General features: G+C 33.4%; 1 protein-coding gene across 1 annotated transcript in view; it reads right to left on the bottom strand.

Moving 5' to 3' along the window:
- Positions 1-16095, bottom strand: part of Fatp1 (Fatty acid transport protein 1) — a 20428-nt gene extending 4333 nt beyond the window's left edge. The window contains exons 1-5 of the mRNA XM_076796533.1: positions 15684-16095; positions 7334-7529; positions 6910-7195; positions 1890-2040; positions 1062-1299 (exon numbers count right to left, since the gene is read on the bottom strand). Of these exons, the coding sequence (XP_076652648.1) occupies positions 1062-1299; positions 1890-2040; positions 6910-7195; positions 7334-7529; positions 15684-15749 (937 nt within the window). The 5' untranslated portion in view covers positions 15750-16095. The remainder of the gene's footprint in view (positions 1-1061; positions 1300-1889; positions 2041-6909; positions 7196-7333; positions 7530-15683) is intronic.

The following is a 16095-nucleotide window of genomic DNA, read 5'->3' as shown; positions in this document are numbered from 1 at the left end:
TTTCCTATTATTGCATCAATGAGCCGCACGCAACGGTAATCGAATATCGTTTATTGGGCCGTGTGAAGGTTGTAGAACAATCGAGAACTATATCAACTTGTCAGATGGACATCAAACATTTCACACATTCTCCTTACAAATTTTTTATTTTTGTAGTTTTATCATTTTCAACATTCTCCTGAGAAATTTGATGAAACATGTGTATGCAGACCTTCAGACTAGCTGCTAGGTAGAGACAAACAGAATAATTTTATTGAACTGGATTTTCCTAGTATGCATAAACATGCTTATACATAGTTATTATTTCTTAGCGAAACATTTATCTGAATGAAGTTGCATTAATCTATGTTTTTATTCTGGTCTGACACATGATTTATTCTGAAATTTGTTGAGACACCTTACGCGCGTAAGTAATTATAACTTCCACGGTTAAAGCGCAAAAAGTTCTCGAAAAAATTCTTGAAATTACATAAATTTCTAATTCTAATTGTACGTAAAAACTATTCATACAGCTTTCATAGTTAAAGCGCAAAAACTTGTTGACTTATATTAACGCCTGAGATTTGCGAAACCTCTGCATGAAATATTAATGTTTGCTAGTTGATACAGCACATTCTATTTGCAGACAAATTTTCTATACTCGCGTGCACTTAGCGTGCACACGCTATTCGCATCAGTGCATGTCCGAATCTTTCACAATTACTTAATTTACTAATTTCAAACTGCATGCTATGGCTGCTATATGCTAAAGTGCATAATCTTTATGCACTTACAGTATAGTCCTTTGTGCGTTTGCAGTGCTCAAAAATTGAATTCTTGATTTACTACTAACTAACAGTAAATGGTAATATTTTTAACGATTGCATTTAATTTTTCTATGGGAATTTTGAAGGACTTGAATTATAGTAAATTTCCATATAACGCAATCAAAAAATTGCTTTAAAAAACTACATATGCGATATATCATAATATACTGTACTAGCCACATATGGCAGTAAATGTACAATTTTTTCAACAGTTTTTTGATAACGTTAACGCTACTACATTCCCATGATGCTTACCATCAACAAAGTCTGCACCATAAATAAGTGCCTGACATTCAGCAATATTTATACTGTGCAAAAGAGCAGTTTTCCGAAGATTAATGTTAATTAGCGGCACTATTATTCCTAATTTGCTCAGGCCCAGCCAAATTGCAACATATTCGGGTCGATTTTCCAGAAGTAGGCCCACTAGGTCACCCCTACGATAGCCATGATTCTTAAATATGGCGGCAATTTTGTTACTGTAGTCATCCACCTGTAAATTGTTGACAGAAGCTTTACGGCCAGAAATGATTGTCAATTTAGCAAATACAATATGGTCAAAATAGTTAGAGGATCTTTTAATGCAATCGTCAATTAAAATATAAAAGTTAAAATATTGTATAGATATTATATTTTTAGTATATTGAAGATCCTCTAACTATTTTGACTTATTTTATTATACTATATGCTATAATTTATTCAACCTACTTTAAACCTTTTGTTAGAAATTTCTATAAATGGAATAAATATTTTATGAAATTACTCTAGATGAAATAAAAATGATAAATTTTTTTAGGCACTCTAGAAGCTATTATGAAAGATAATTATAATGTTTTTGTTGAAATAATATAATAGAATAATGTTTTATACTCACTTTAATATTATAAAACAATTGCAGAAAGCATTACGAAGCTAACAACAATTTTTTTAATAATTATTATTAAAAAGATAATTAGATAGATAATACATTAAAAATATTCTATACTCCTTCAGAATTCTAAGAAACTTACAAATAGCATTAAGACGTCACATAAAATGTTTTCACGTGAGATTAAGATGTCTGGGTGTGTAATTAAGTCTCACCTGTTGGAAAGTCCACTCTTCATCATCGCAGATGAAACAAACTTTGTTCGGATGTCGTTTGACACATTCCCGAAAAACATCAGCGACGATTCTGTCTTTTTTCGCATGGTTACGTATAGTGAGCAGAATTTTTAGGTACCCAAACAAGGCTCTGGAACAAACGAAAAACAATGTTGTTTATTTCTCTTGACCTTTTACCAAATCGATTAGCATTCGTCGCAACATGTTTCAACTGATAAAAAATCTGGCTATATCGTAAACATATTCCTTCGAAATAACAAATTTGTATGATGCGTAAGTAATCAATATTTGTCACCCAAGTGTAAACAGAGATTAAATAAATAAAGACAAATTAAATAATTAAAAATGAATAAAAAGAAAAAAGGATATTCTTGAAAAAAGAAATGAAAATTCATCAACCAAACATAAATGATTATTGAAAATTGAAATGATATTAAAGATAAAAACTTCATTAATCCGACGCAGAAATATACAAGTAAAATCAACTAACGTCAGAGTAAAAAAAAATCTTTTTATGAATCATCGCAAAAACGTGGAGTATTAATGAATATCAACTGCTGCAAATGGCATTATGTTACAACACATAAGAATAGTAATAGAATTGTAATTATGCTATTAGAGCATAGTGACTTTGTTGCAATAGACAATTATTAACAATTATGGTTTATCTTCATGAATCATATTTGCTAATCAATATTTCTTTATCCATTGATCATTTTTACTCTATTTTTAGCGATTTCTAAAAAGTTATTTAAGTTGACATTGATTACAAAATTGCGTTCAGGTGTTAGTGTACGAAGAATACTAATCGAATTGTGAAGTGAAATGCATCTGAGTGCATCTTAGAGGAAATTTGAGCAGTTAATTGACTCAATAGATCAGTTAAGGCAATGAAAGAACTTTGTGTGCTGCGCACATCGTTTCAGACGATTTATAGTCGATCAAATTTAGGTTTTGCGATTTTGCAATAACCATTAGAATCGATTTTTACACATTAAATTGTTAAATAGTGGCAGACACCTCGAAAAAGTTCATTTAAGTTAAAATTAAAACCATATTTTCATTTTTTCTATTTGAACGAAATTTTATAATCGGTGAATTCCTGACTCGAAAACTCGCAATTTAAAAAAATCTTGATTCAAAAATACGTGATTGAGAAATATTTGACTGAAAAGTAGTTTTCATATCAATGTTGTCCGGGCCATACTAACATATAAATTCAATTTTCTTGTAAATGAATATTTAAAAAATTTTATTTAATGATTAGGCGATTTTATAATAACTTTCTGGGTTTACTTTTTCAATTTTCACATGGCAGACAGTGTGCACAAGTGCGAAACGTTATCTATCAATTTTCCGTATGTACAAGCGCATATTTGTTTAAGCTTGTGATATTTGGATAGGATGAAATAGTAAACGGACTATCGTGACTTTAATGTGCAAATATTATTCCTGACACTACAGAGCCGCGACAATTGACAAGACAATATTATGCGTTTTTTGTTTTACCTTGGGACACTGAACTTTCACTTCATATGCGCTTACATTTGACATATTTCCTTTTATTAATTCACTAAGAAGCTTAAATCATTTTATATTTCATTAAACTGCGTTGCAAATATATATGAAACGAAAGATAAAAATTAAATATAATTTCTGTCATTACTTTGTTATATCAAAATAATTTTAATATTCAATAATATTAAAACACAAATAATAATACTTTAACACAAAAAGTACCCTAGTAAAACTAATTTTCTAATTGCTGTTAGATTTCTATGAAATGTAAAATCATTTCCTTACTATAAACAAAAATAGACAAAATGTCAAAATTGTAAAACAATTATAGTGTCTATAATTATAGGATCTCCCTATAATTTCTTGAGTAATAATTGTACTTATAGTCTTAATTTTTCATATGTTTTTGGTATCCAAGGTCGCATGAAGGTCACAATATTATAGGTCCTTGAATTAACAAAGTTGTTACTTTCAAAGTCCAAATTTTTAAAAAAACCTTGTTAACCTTGAGATCTCAAAAACTGTGACCTTGACAAAATTTCTTAGTATTCAGTATATTAACCCCCCCCCCCCCCCCTCCAACCTGCTTATATTCTCCTCTAACATTTTTTCTAATAGTTAATATTAATCGAGATATTTAAGGTGACCACAATAAAAGTATGACGATTTAAAAATGGCCAACAGGAAGCCACCAGCACACCGCAGAAAAGGATCCAGGTAACAGAAATCAAGCTTATCACAGTGATCGTAAATAATACCAATGTTACGTAATAATACAAACCGCGTTGCACGATTTCTTGTAGCGAGATCATGATCGACGTTGTCATTAATGTTTCATGTTGAATCATAGCTCGTGATTTTAGAGATAATCGTAAAACAATAACACGACTTCTTCATAGTTATCTCGAGATCAAGTAATAAAAAATTTCTCATTCGCGATACAATTCATATTTTTATGCTCGGTATTAAAAGAAATCAAGTTTGACAACAATTAAAAGTTGCAATTTCCCACGATTTTGATTGAAATTGTGTTTAGAAAATCCTATCATAATTATATTTCTTAAATTTTGCAAATCTTGTTATAATTATATTTCTCAAATTTTGCAAATTCTGAATTTCTTTCATTACTGGTACTTAAGAATGTAATAAATATCAGTTTTTCTTGTAACGTTAAACCTATATAATCTCGCACTGCGCTTAACATATAAAATTGCAAATCTATATTACTATCGTGTTTAATTTATTTAGGGTTCCGCAAAATCACAAACGTTCAAAGTCCCCTGGAGACAAGACATTGAATATTCAGCGCCTGTCCCAGGAAGGAACGCACCGCGAATATTTTTTCCACAGTTTTACAAAAAAAAAAAAGTTCGACCCGAAGTGGTCACGTTAACAGCCAGGCCCTAATTGAATAAAAATATTTAATAAATTTCATAGAATTTAACAAGTTTTTGTACTTTGCTAGGCTCAAAACTCTCTATGAAAACTCTCTTATCTTGCTCAAACAATTTTATTATAATTATTTCAATATTTTGTAACCAGCGTCCAAAAACGTTTCTGTATTACCCAATCTATAAAGACAATTGTTGATTTTCGAGAAAGGGTATCATTTTTAAAGAAAGTAGAAAGTGACTAATTCTTATGCAGCTGTTGAATCGTGTGAACTTTTTCAGCGAACTGCTATGACCCGAAGATTCCTGAACGTGAGAACAATATACCGCTTCGAATATACGGTAATTATTGACGAAGCAGTATCCGGATGATGGTTTATGCGATTTTTCATGGACACTAAAATGTTTGAATAAATTAATTCAGTAAGAAAATTTTTATAATGGTAACGATTTACAGGAAGTCTATTTTACCTACAGAGTAATACTACCACGAAATTTAAATTTAGACCTAACGCGACGCACACTAATTCGGTAGAAAAGATTTAACTAAATGAAAATGATACGTTTTTTGTAAATAAATATGGGGCTGAAAACTAATCGTAACTTCACAATTGTTTTTCTCGAGTACTATGCAAGACATTCGAATGATTCAAAAAGCAAAAATTAAGTAAACACTAGCTCTACCTTGTGTATTTTTTCGGAATTTTATGTCACTCATTAAGAGTACGAAAAAGATATAATTTCTTGGCGATGATTTTCAAAAAATTCTAGAAATCAGCGGGAATCATTATAAAACGATTTTTAAATCCTCAAAGTCGTTCACTGAGTTTTCATAATCACTAACGAGCACTAATTCATCGGTCTGACATTTATAGTGCCCGCCTCTATTATCGCACGCGTAAAATGCATCAAATTTAAATGCCTGCTTCGTGACCATGTCAAACGTCATTGGCGCGTGCAAGATCGAATTACGTAAGAGCTCAAAATTCAATTCGAAAATATTACCGATCATCACAACGCTAACAAAAATAAATCACAATTTAAATCAACAATTCAATCAGAAGCTAGGAAGGTTGGATAAAATCTTTAGAACTGGGTCAAAACGGACCCAAACACCGTGATCCAGCGGTATACGCAACTCGTAGCGACTATCAAATTATAATAAACGCCCGTCTTATTCCTACAACTCACGCGTCATGTGCTTAAGGTACAATGGACAGCTATTATGACTATTTACGCAGATACATATTTACACAGTTAAATTGCATTCGAAATAAAGACTACAAAAGTATCTTGAAAATCCAGTTACAACAGTTGGACTTGATAAAAATGTCATTAACAACCTTAATAAGAACAAACTACAATTGAAATCAATAAGTTGGTCCAAAGGTTACAAGTTGAATGAGGTCTAAGGAACTAAGTAAAAAGAGATCAAGACACTGTGATCGATCAGATACATACTCACCTCAGGATGCTTATTAAACTCGCTATATTTATAGGAAGTAAAACACAGTTGTAAAACAACCGTCATAATAGACGTCCCCCCAGTTCACACGTCATAGGTGGACACCTATTTTGATTACATACGCACTTCTTTCACATCCCTAAACTCTGGAAATGCCTTAAAAACCAAAACAATCGGACTTAAGAAACCGTTACGACACGATTTGATTTAACTAAAATTTAAGTCAATAATTCTCACGTCTCGAAATGATTATTGTGTGCCCGCTAGGTTTACAACAACTACTGAACGTCGTACTTTTCCAAGAAAGAAACTCGAGGCACATTGACAGTCATAATAGACGTCCATCGTACCCGTACAATTCACACATTACACCCGGACGTCTATTCTAGCTAGGTATGCCACACTTTCAACAACCCCGTAGCTACAAAAATCCCTTAAAAATAGGCATAACGGGGCCCGGAAAAATTGTTTGCTAGATTACGATCAGCAACCGAGAGGTAGCGTGCACGAAGAATGTGAACTCGACTGGCTGGCTTCTTTCACGCACGAGGATCCCAAAAGGTCACGGGCAACGATCGAATGCGATTAAGTCCCGAAGCGTGGATGGAAGAGCAATCGGACTCACTTGGCGTCCCTGGGAAGGGTTTTGAAGGCGACGTAGAACCACCTGAACCGGCCCCCGGAGACGAGATAGGCGACGAGGACGACGACGAGGAGCTGGATGATGGAGACGGTGCCCGCGTAGATGGCGAGCAGCGTTAGGCACGCGAGCAAACTCGCCAGCAGAAGCATGATGAGCGCCAAGCGGCGAAGCAGACGGCCGACTGCTTTCCACCGGCTGGACTCGCGGGCTTCCGTTCTTGTTCCCGTCCGCGGCCTCGTCTTGGCCGTTGTTGTCTCCGTCCCCGCTCCTGCACGCAAGACGACCGTACAGAGTCCTAACCATCCTACTCTCTCTCTCTCTCTCTCTCTTTCTCTCTCTCTCTCTCTCCTCGCATATCTATCTCTGTCTCCCACCACTCTCTAACTCTCGTCCCTCCGTTACATACTTATCGCCGGTTCATTGTTCGGCCCGACTTCCACTTCCACTTCCACGCTGGTGACATTAGGTTCGGCTCGGAGTTGGTCCTCTGGCTCGACCCTGCTCTCGGCCGACGTCGACGTACGCGACGAAGACGTCGGCCGCGAACAGATCGACGATCGGAAGCCTGCACACTCGGTTTCGACCTCACCCTTCTCTACGTCCTGAAAACAAATGTCCCATGTACTGTGGTTAACCCCTAACCAGAACCTACCTGGGAAATTTCCGGGAATCCCGATACATTCCACAATCCGAATATTCTCGGGAATCCCGTCTCCGAGAACCCGTCCCGATACCGAGTAAAATTTGAAAAACACTCTTTGGTCAAATAATCTAAAATAACAAAGAAATCGGGGAGGGGGGAGGGCTAGTTTTAATCCGGCGCTGATTATATCTATATTTACATTGTCTGTTTGTCAGAGTCGGGCCTGCCCCGGGCCCCGCAATCCCTTGGGGCGGCAGTGATTGTACTGGAAAATATTTCACACATTGGTGTACCATTTCATAGGTCACATGGTTTCGTGTGAGAAATTTAGTGAAGAAAATTTGTTCAGATGTAATTTTCTATATTCTACAAAAAAGCACTGAGCTACCTGTTGCGAATGAGGTGAATCATTGATTCCGGACATATTTACATATCTTTTGAAATAATTATTTACGTCGCACAAGGCTGGGCAATTGTTCAGCCATTTAAGACAATTAGTCAGTTACCTTAAACGTTGTTATTATTAATACGCTATTTTTAAAATTTTGTATGTAAGGTTTTTTATGTTAGTGGACATTTCATAAGCACTTTATATTTTCTTAACAATTTGTTGAGCAGTAGTAGCTTTTTATCATCTATAAAAATGCATTAAGCCACATCTGGCGAAGAATCATTGGCTCGAAAGACATTTTGATATATTTTTAAAGCCATAAATGACATAATATTTTTCCTCAGAGACGATTGCGAACTGCGTTCGTTTAGCATTACAAAGCGTCTATCAGACAGTGCATTCGAAGTTACAGAGTTCTCGTTAGAACAAAAAATATTCGCGGTATCCTAGTCGAATATGTAATAGATTTTTTGTAACTTAGTTTTGTCTCTGGACAAGTAGCTGCATCCTATATGGTCAGTTTACGTCTATTTCAGTTATCTGTTAGATTTAAATAATTAGTGTACTATAAAGATGTACAGGGTGTCGCAAATGTGTCGCTTGTTATTGAAAATAGAAAAGAATGCGAACGAAAAAAATAGTTATGTTTGAAGATATAAATATTGTAGTGCGCAAAGAATTTTTCTCAAGGTCATTGTTTTCTCCAGATGTCAAGGTCATTGATGTTTTTTTAAATGGGATCAAATATTTTTATTAGTGTCACGTTACAGCCAAGGTCAAAACGAATCCATCGTGATCTCCGCGTACCCTTGAGCACCAGCAACAAATGGTAATAAACATGTTTAAACAAGTAAGTGGAATAGAGTATCGCAGTCGATGTTAGCGACTCTGTTTACATAATTTATGCGAAATTATTGCGGATTGAAATTGTCCCATTGACGACTACAACTTTGTATACGAAGTACAAGTTTTTAAATTGCGTTTGTCTTAAAAGACAGGTATATTCGCGAATTTTTATCTCGAAAACTGTTCGTCCGATTGAGTTGGTTCTTTTTTCATTGTAATCAAAAAGGCTTGACCAATCGCAAGAGTATTTTTGTTTGGTAAAAAGCTAGCTTCATAATTCTGAAGATTATAATCAAACTGATTGCTACATTCGTATCAGTATATTCTTATGTAATCTTTTCTTATGAAGATGAACAAAAATCATCAAGATTCAATGGCTCGCATTTTTTTAACACATTCAATACCGGCAACTGATTACCTAAACCCTCATCTCCTAATCTTCCGAGTGAATATTCTACAGCGTAGAATGTAAACATGTATGCACATGTATATACGTAGAATTGTAGAATCTACAATATTTGATCTTCAACGGGATCCTTAAGATTTATCGGAAAAACCGATCGATTAATAACGATCCATCATACGGATTCTGCAGCACCATGTTCTTTGCATTTTTATTGGATAAATATTTTATGTTAGAGTGGTGGGGATAGATCTGAAACTGTACATGTACAGCGTCCGGAGAAGCTGTCTAAATCCAGAATCAAGAAATTCCACGCCGCTCTACCGCTCCATCTGTCTTTTTTCTCTCTCGCTCTTGATCTCTGGAGCTAAGTTACCGTGCCACTTTCGAGAATCGGTTTCGTTAGCTGATCGCATGATGCACCGGTCGAAGAAACTAGGCTACTGCGTTCGCGAACCGTTCAGGTGGCAACGGGACCAACGGTCAACATAATGCTGCGTATTTAATTGATGCTGTGATATTCGGATGAGATGCTGCGTTATGTAACTTTTAGGACGTCTGTCGCAGATGACACCTCCAGACAAAGTATCCAGACTGTCTGGAGGATGCTTCGATCATTGTTCGATTGGTACACTACCGGTCAAAAGTATAAGCATGAGCATGAGCATTATCACAGGGATCAAAATATCCCATTTCAAATTCTTTATTCTCAGATTATTATCGAATCTATACGTCTTTGTAGATGTCCTAATGAAAACCACTACAATCTCAATTTCCAGGGTATTGCAATTTTTATAAATCATTTTAGGAAGTTTACTTTTATTATATTAAATGATATTATAATTAATATATTATATGGTATAATAAGAAAACTGTTATCAGCAGCAAATACATTTATTGCCATTGTTTAAAAGTGTATGCAATATAAATCGAGTCGATATAATTGCTATAGATTAGTAATTCAATATTAAAAAATTAAAATTGATTTAATTCTGATATCATATATATGTGTTACATTTATGTGGTAAGATAAATTGTTTGTGAAGTAACTGCGACGTTGCAAGTACAAATTTTAAGTACATATTGCTTCCAGTGTGTACTAACAATTCTTAGCTTTCTACTTTCTCCTACAGTTTCTCTTGCAAAATGCGTGAAATCTAAATCTAATGTAGTTTATGTAGATGCTCTATATTTTAGTTCATCTTGATTATATAGTACGCTTCTTAGAGATTGAATAATACAAAGTAACACTTATTTCTAATTTCGTATAGTTGTAACATCGATTATATTTTCGTTCAGTTTGTGAAACTAGAAGGACTTAATAAATTTGAAATTAGGAAAGTAATATTTATAAAAAATTGTTACTTTGTTGTAAATATTGTATTTGAAAAAGATAAAATAGAGTATCAAATATTTATCTAATTAGCATACGAAGTTTACTTTGATACCTAAAACAGTTTGATCAAAGCGCCAAGAGTAAAAACAAAAAAGCACAGTGACAGTTACCGACGGTCGATAACGAAATCGCTATTAGAATAAAAATATTAGACATTTTTACGAAAATGAGTTCTCATCTTTCCTAAAATATAAACAAACATATTTTCGATACGCTTCTTACGAAATTTTCAATAAAAAATTGTTCAATTAGTTATATTTCAAATTTACCCACAATTACTAATCCTACAGAGTTGCGTCAAATATTTAAAGAAAATTGTGAAATTGTTTTGAAAATTACGCATTCTTCAAAATTGCATTATTCAATTGCATTATTCAAGCACAACAATTGGAGTAAGTTATCTTCGTTTTCTTCCTGGGTAATTTGATTTAGTATGGTTAATTGAGAATTTCAATCAGATTTCTGATCATAATCGTCTACTCACCCCAAAAAGATACTTATGACCTCGGTTAACAGTTACGTATGGTGCTAAGACACATTTTTGCAGGACTCTTTTCAGTCTCGTTGTTGCGATGTATGTTAAACATGTATCGGAATCACTTCGTTATTTCTAAAATTGTTCGGATCCTCGCCGAACTGTCAGAATACGATACTTATTTTATAATTGAGCCTTCCACAACAAAGAGACTATATGGTTTTTCACAGTCGCATCCGAAAATGAACCTTAAATCAATAACCCTACGTCACCGCTACCGTGTGGAAGAATTTGGAAGCTCGTTGGAACACATTTCGCACGAAATATCAAAACATTTGACAGTATTTCCCTGTAAATGATCATTTTACAATAAATCCAAATTTGTTTATACTTTTAAATCATATTAAAAGTTATTCAGATAAATTTAATCCCAAAACTGTCAATGTCAATTTTATCAAAAAGAAAATCAAGATAACATGCCTGCATTTTGTTTTTGTTTTCATAAATTAAATCAACAACATTTGGATTTGCGTTTGCGAAAATAAATTCGTAATTTAGTCTTGACTGTTTTGATATTGTCGAAAGTGAAATAGAATTTCATTGTAGTAAGATTAATCGAATCGAAGTTAACCTATACATGTGCGTAAAATGCACAATTCAAAATTTTGGCGCGTGAATTTAAATGAAATAAAAGTAAACAATGTAAATAAACGTTTAATTGCAGACATTCTTATATAGATGCTATGAAGATTCAGTTATAATTGAAAATAGGAATTATAATAATGATGTATGAATTTTCTAGAATAAAGAATGAAAAATATAGTTCACATTCTACAAAATCGAACGAGATATTGTAGCAACCCTGTAAAACGAGTGTTCTACGTACTCGGTATACTTTGTTCATTTGTTAGTCAGAATCGAGAAACCCGACAGTCATTGATTGCGTGAATGGATCACGACCTTGTTTAAATATTCACATTCGGTTGTTGGATTTTACCGGTAAGTATCATAAAGAGAATAGCTTATAAAAAATTGCGTGTCATGGTTTGGAAACGTAGCACAAAATTATTTTTGTTTTTTTTTAACACAACTGCCTGCGGTAACGTAATGATTTGTTAAAAAATGCAGTCAAAAGAGAAGGTCGGTTATGGAGGCCCATTAAAATACCGCCATAATTGTGGTTGCCATGAAGATCCACAAGAAAAAGGAACTACAGTAAAACCAGTTAATATGCCCCAGTTGCAGCGAAGAAACGCATACCGTTACGTGTACTGTTTTTAACGCCATGATTTTCGTCGAGCTATTTATAGATTTTGCCGTTCGAAATAAATTTTTTAATTTCCTCATCGAACATACTCTGATGGTAATGTAGGACTTATTATATCGTTAGTTTCGCTTTTTAAAGAGAGACAATTTTTTATATTACAAAATTTGAAAAAATTTGAAAATTTGAATTATTTGAAGGATTATTATTACACGAAGGTCACGATGGATTCGTTTTGACCTTGTCTATAACATGACAGTACGAAAAACATGTGGTTCTATTTGAAAACCCATCAATGACCTTGACATCTCGAGAACGGTGACCTTGAGAAAAGTTCTTTACACACCACAGTGTTTATATTCTTAAATATAATTATTTTTTCTTCGACATTCATTTCTATTTTCGATAATAAGCGAGATGTGTTCTCATAAACATTTGAGGTGCTTGGGTCATTCTGTATAGTAACAAATAAGAGTATTATTATATTCTACAATGTATATACTGTTGAAGTAATGATTACATTGTTGAATTAATTGTGCATCGCATTAACAAATTACGCAATTAAAAGATTGTTTTAAGAAAGCTATGTTTATTTAGCTTGAATAAATACAGCGTACAGAGATTAATTATTCTGCACTCGTTTTTCACATTATATTTTATAATGATGGATCAGCACGGTACAGCGACTAAGGAACACCGACTTGATGATCATATTTCGAGATAAGTGAATGGCTTATCATTAAGAGGCAACAGCCGGCGGAAACTGTTCAATGACCATCGGCGTTGCAATATGGTGGTCCACATAACAACACATAGTCTAAGAACCACGGGCTGTTGCACACTTTCTATTGCATCCGACGTAACCACGCAGGAGTAACGCACTCTAACATAATTATTGTCTATTTTGCAACATTTATATGTGCTACATCGAGGTCATTGCTCCCTCTCAGATACAGATCTCGATTATAAATAATTGTACATATTACCACAATTAATAATTAGAACACTTCCAGATAATTGGAAAGTAAAAATTGCCACCAATTTTCATTTTCAATTAATAAAACTCGCGTAATTTTGATTGTTTTTACTTTGAGAAAATCGCACGTGTACTTGAAATACCAGTAACTATATATGCAAACTTCCTATGCAAAGGACCTAATAATTTTTCAGAAAAAAATTCCTAAAAATACACGCTAAAACGACCTCCCCTTCTGTCTGTGTTGTGAGGCATATTTCTTTAAAATGTGACAGTACGAATGAAATATATTTTGTTGATTTAAAGTGTAAAGCAAAAATAAATGATATTGCGGGTTAAAATGCATTTGCATAGGTGTATTATGATAGCAAAACGGTAGATATATGTGTGCATGTGCACGCGAATTTCTACAATCTAGTCGTCCTGCGTTCTCCACGGTTATATAACGTTGCAAGATAGCTTTTTATATGGCAAGAAAATTCCACGATGCAATCTGTAAACTGTGTTGCACTACTAATTGAATGACTGGGAGTAAACAATTATGCTCTAACTCATTATGCAAGTAATGTAAAACTTTAGAATCTAGTTTGTGATACATAGCTTCTTCATTAAACTAGTTTCATATCATATTAATTCAATGAAGATGTTAGTTACTAAATAGCTCATTAACGTTCCGCAATTTTGTATAATAAGTCAGACCAAAAATTATTTATTTAATTTAATATTAGGCTAATATAGCAATGAAATTATCGAATGAAAAATATTGATATTATTATTTTAAAATATACAGTTCAGCGAATCGGAGGGCACAGTGACTTTGAAACTCCCCAAAACGTTGATCCCAATAAAAGCAGAAGATCAACGGTATTTCTTTTTATTGTTACGAAAATGATTCTTCGAAAACAAGAATAATGCATTTCATGCATATCATTTGCATAATACTATATAAAATGACTTTGGTTCCTTTTCGGGGTCTTTTAAAATCAAAATATTCTGTACTAATACACCAGTATGCTATACGTACGTAATTAATTTGATCAGTAATTCAATGTGATAAATAATTAATGTTTGCCGCGTCATTTACGGGCAATATTTCATACTTTTTTTATTGCTTTGGTTATCGTGACATTAACGATCGTTTAACGTGATCAAAACAAATTATTTATAAGATGTACAGTGTTTTCTGGCTGTTTTAATAGCTTTTTAACTTTTAACTTCGATGGGTGTTTCGTAATATCATTGTTCGATCGTATCGAAGGTAAGGAATCGAAAAAAAAAAACAAAGAGTTTATGGCCTGCGTATGGCAGAAATAACCCACCGTGCTTCTATTATCGTAATTTACTATTCACGGAATTATAATTTACAATCAAATAACGGAAATGACGTGGTTAATACACTTCGTCGGGTTCGTTTCGTTGTATTCATTATTTGCCGGTCAACCGGAAAAACGTCGATTTAAATTATGGGGGTCGAAGCGACACACGAAACTGAATTATTTTACAAAAATAATTTTACGAAGAAATAATTTTTAAAGTAACCGTGCACAGTTTCATAGACGAAGATACTAATTTTTAATTTCAAACTAATCGTTTAAATTAATTCTAGCATTATTTATTTCAAATTTAATAATTTTATTTATTTCAATTTAAATTAATTATAGCACGATTGTATAGGTTTTATTTGGTGAACAAAGATCTTACGCTTAATCAATTTTTCATAATTATTTGATGTTGATTGAGCAATTTTTAATCAACAATTATTTTTAAAAAATTGCTTAATTAAGTACTGTATGATAGTTAAGAAAAATGATTTGACCAATTAGTGTATCCTATTCAAGGCAAATTATTTCATTAATAATTAGTTAAACATTTTTATTCAATTCTATATATATGCCAGTTAATGAAAATTATTTAATTGAATATGACATGCCGGGTAATAAAAATTCTTTAATTGGGTATTACAGTGAATCAAAATGATTCTATTAATTAGGTTACTATATTTTATGAACTATTATAAGCCAGTAATAATTTTGACGTGCTAGTAGTTAATTAAATGTCTCAATTTTTAATTTTAGTCTTTTTATTAATTTAATATTTATTTAATTTTGACTTAAATTTTTTGTTCTAAAATTCTAAATTTTAAATTAATTTCGGATTGAGAATGATTCGTCATATAGATAATATTTAACAAGAATAATTTACAATACAATTCTAAAAGCCAAAATAAAGGTAGATCCACACAAAAATTTTTTCTACTAAAAAAAAACTGCCGAACAAATTATGTGTAGGTAGCTCCACATAGAATCAATCAGAGTAAATTACCCACTATTTGTCGAACTCTCTTTTCCCCAGTAGTACTTACACGATTTTTCTCGGAAACAGCGTTGGTCCCATTGCCAGTCAGTATCTTCGAGATGGTTGCTGACATGTTTAAACTATCTCCTCGTTGGCAACGGTAGCACTCATTAAGTCGCACGTGTGAATGCAGCGGAAAAATATCAAAGTGTGACAGAGAGTCAACAGGCACCAGGAAAGTTTCACTTATTCATACACGTAAACTCACTTGACACCAGCTTGGAAGCAGCGATAACTATAACTGCCGCTGACGACGAGGGATGAAAAGCTACTCCTTGGTCAAAAATAAATGTCGCGTTTTGCGGCGAGCGAGGAAACTTTCGCGGGAGAAATTGGTAGCGAAAAAAAAAGGTCGTTCGAAAGGCAATGACCACGTGTGCGAACCGGCCAGGTAGACGTTAGGTAGCCCGCGTACCAAA

The sequence above is a fragment of the Halictus rubicundus genome, chromosome 11 (assembly GCF_050948215.1).
Source record: "Halictus rubicundus isolate RS-2024b chromosome 11, iyHalRubi1_principal, whole genome shotgun sequence".
In the NCBI taxonomy this organism is placed as follows: domain Eukaryota; kingdom Metazoa; phylum Arthropoda; class Insecta; order Hymenoptera; family Halictidae; genus Halictus; species Halictus rubicundus.
This window is presented reverse-complemented; position numbering and strand designations above follow the sequence as displayed.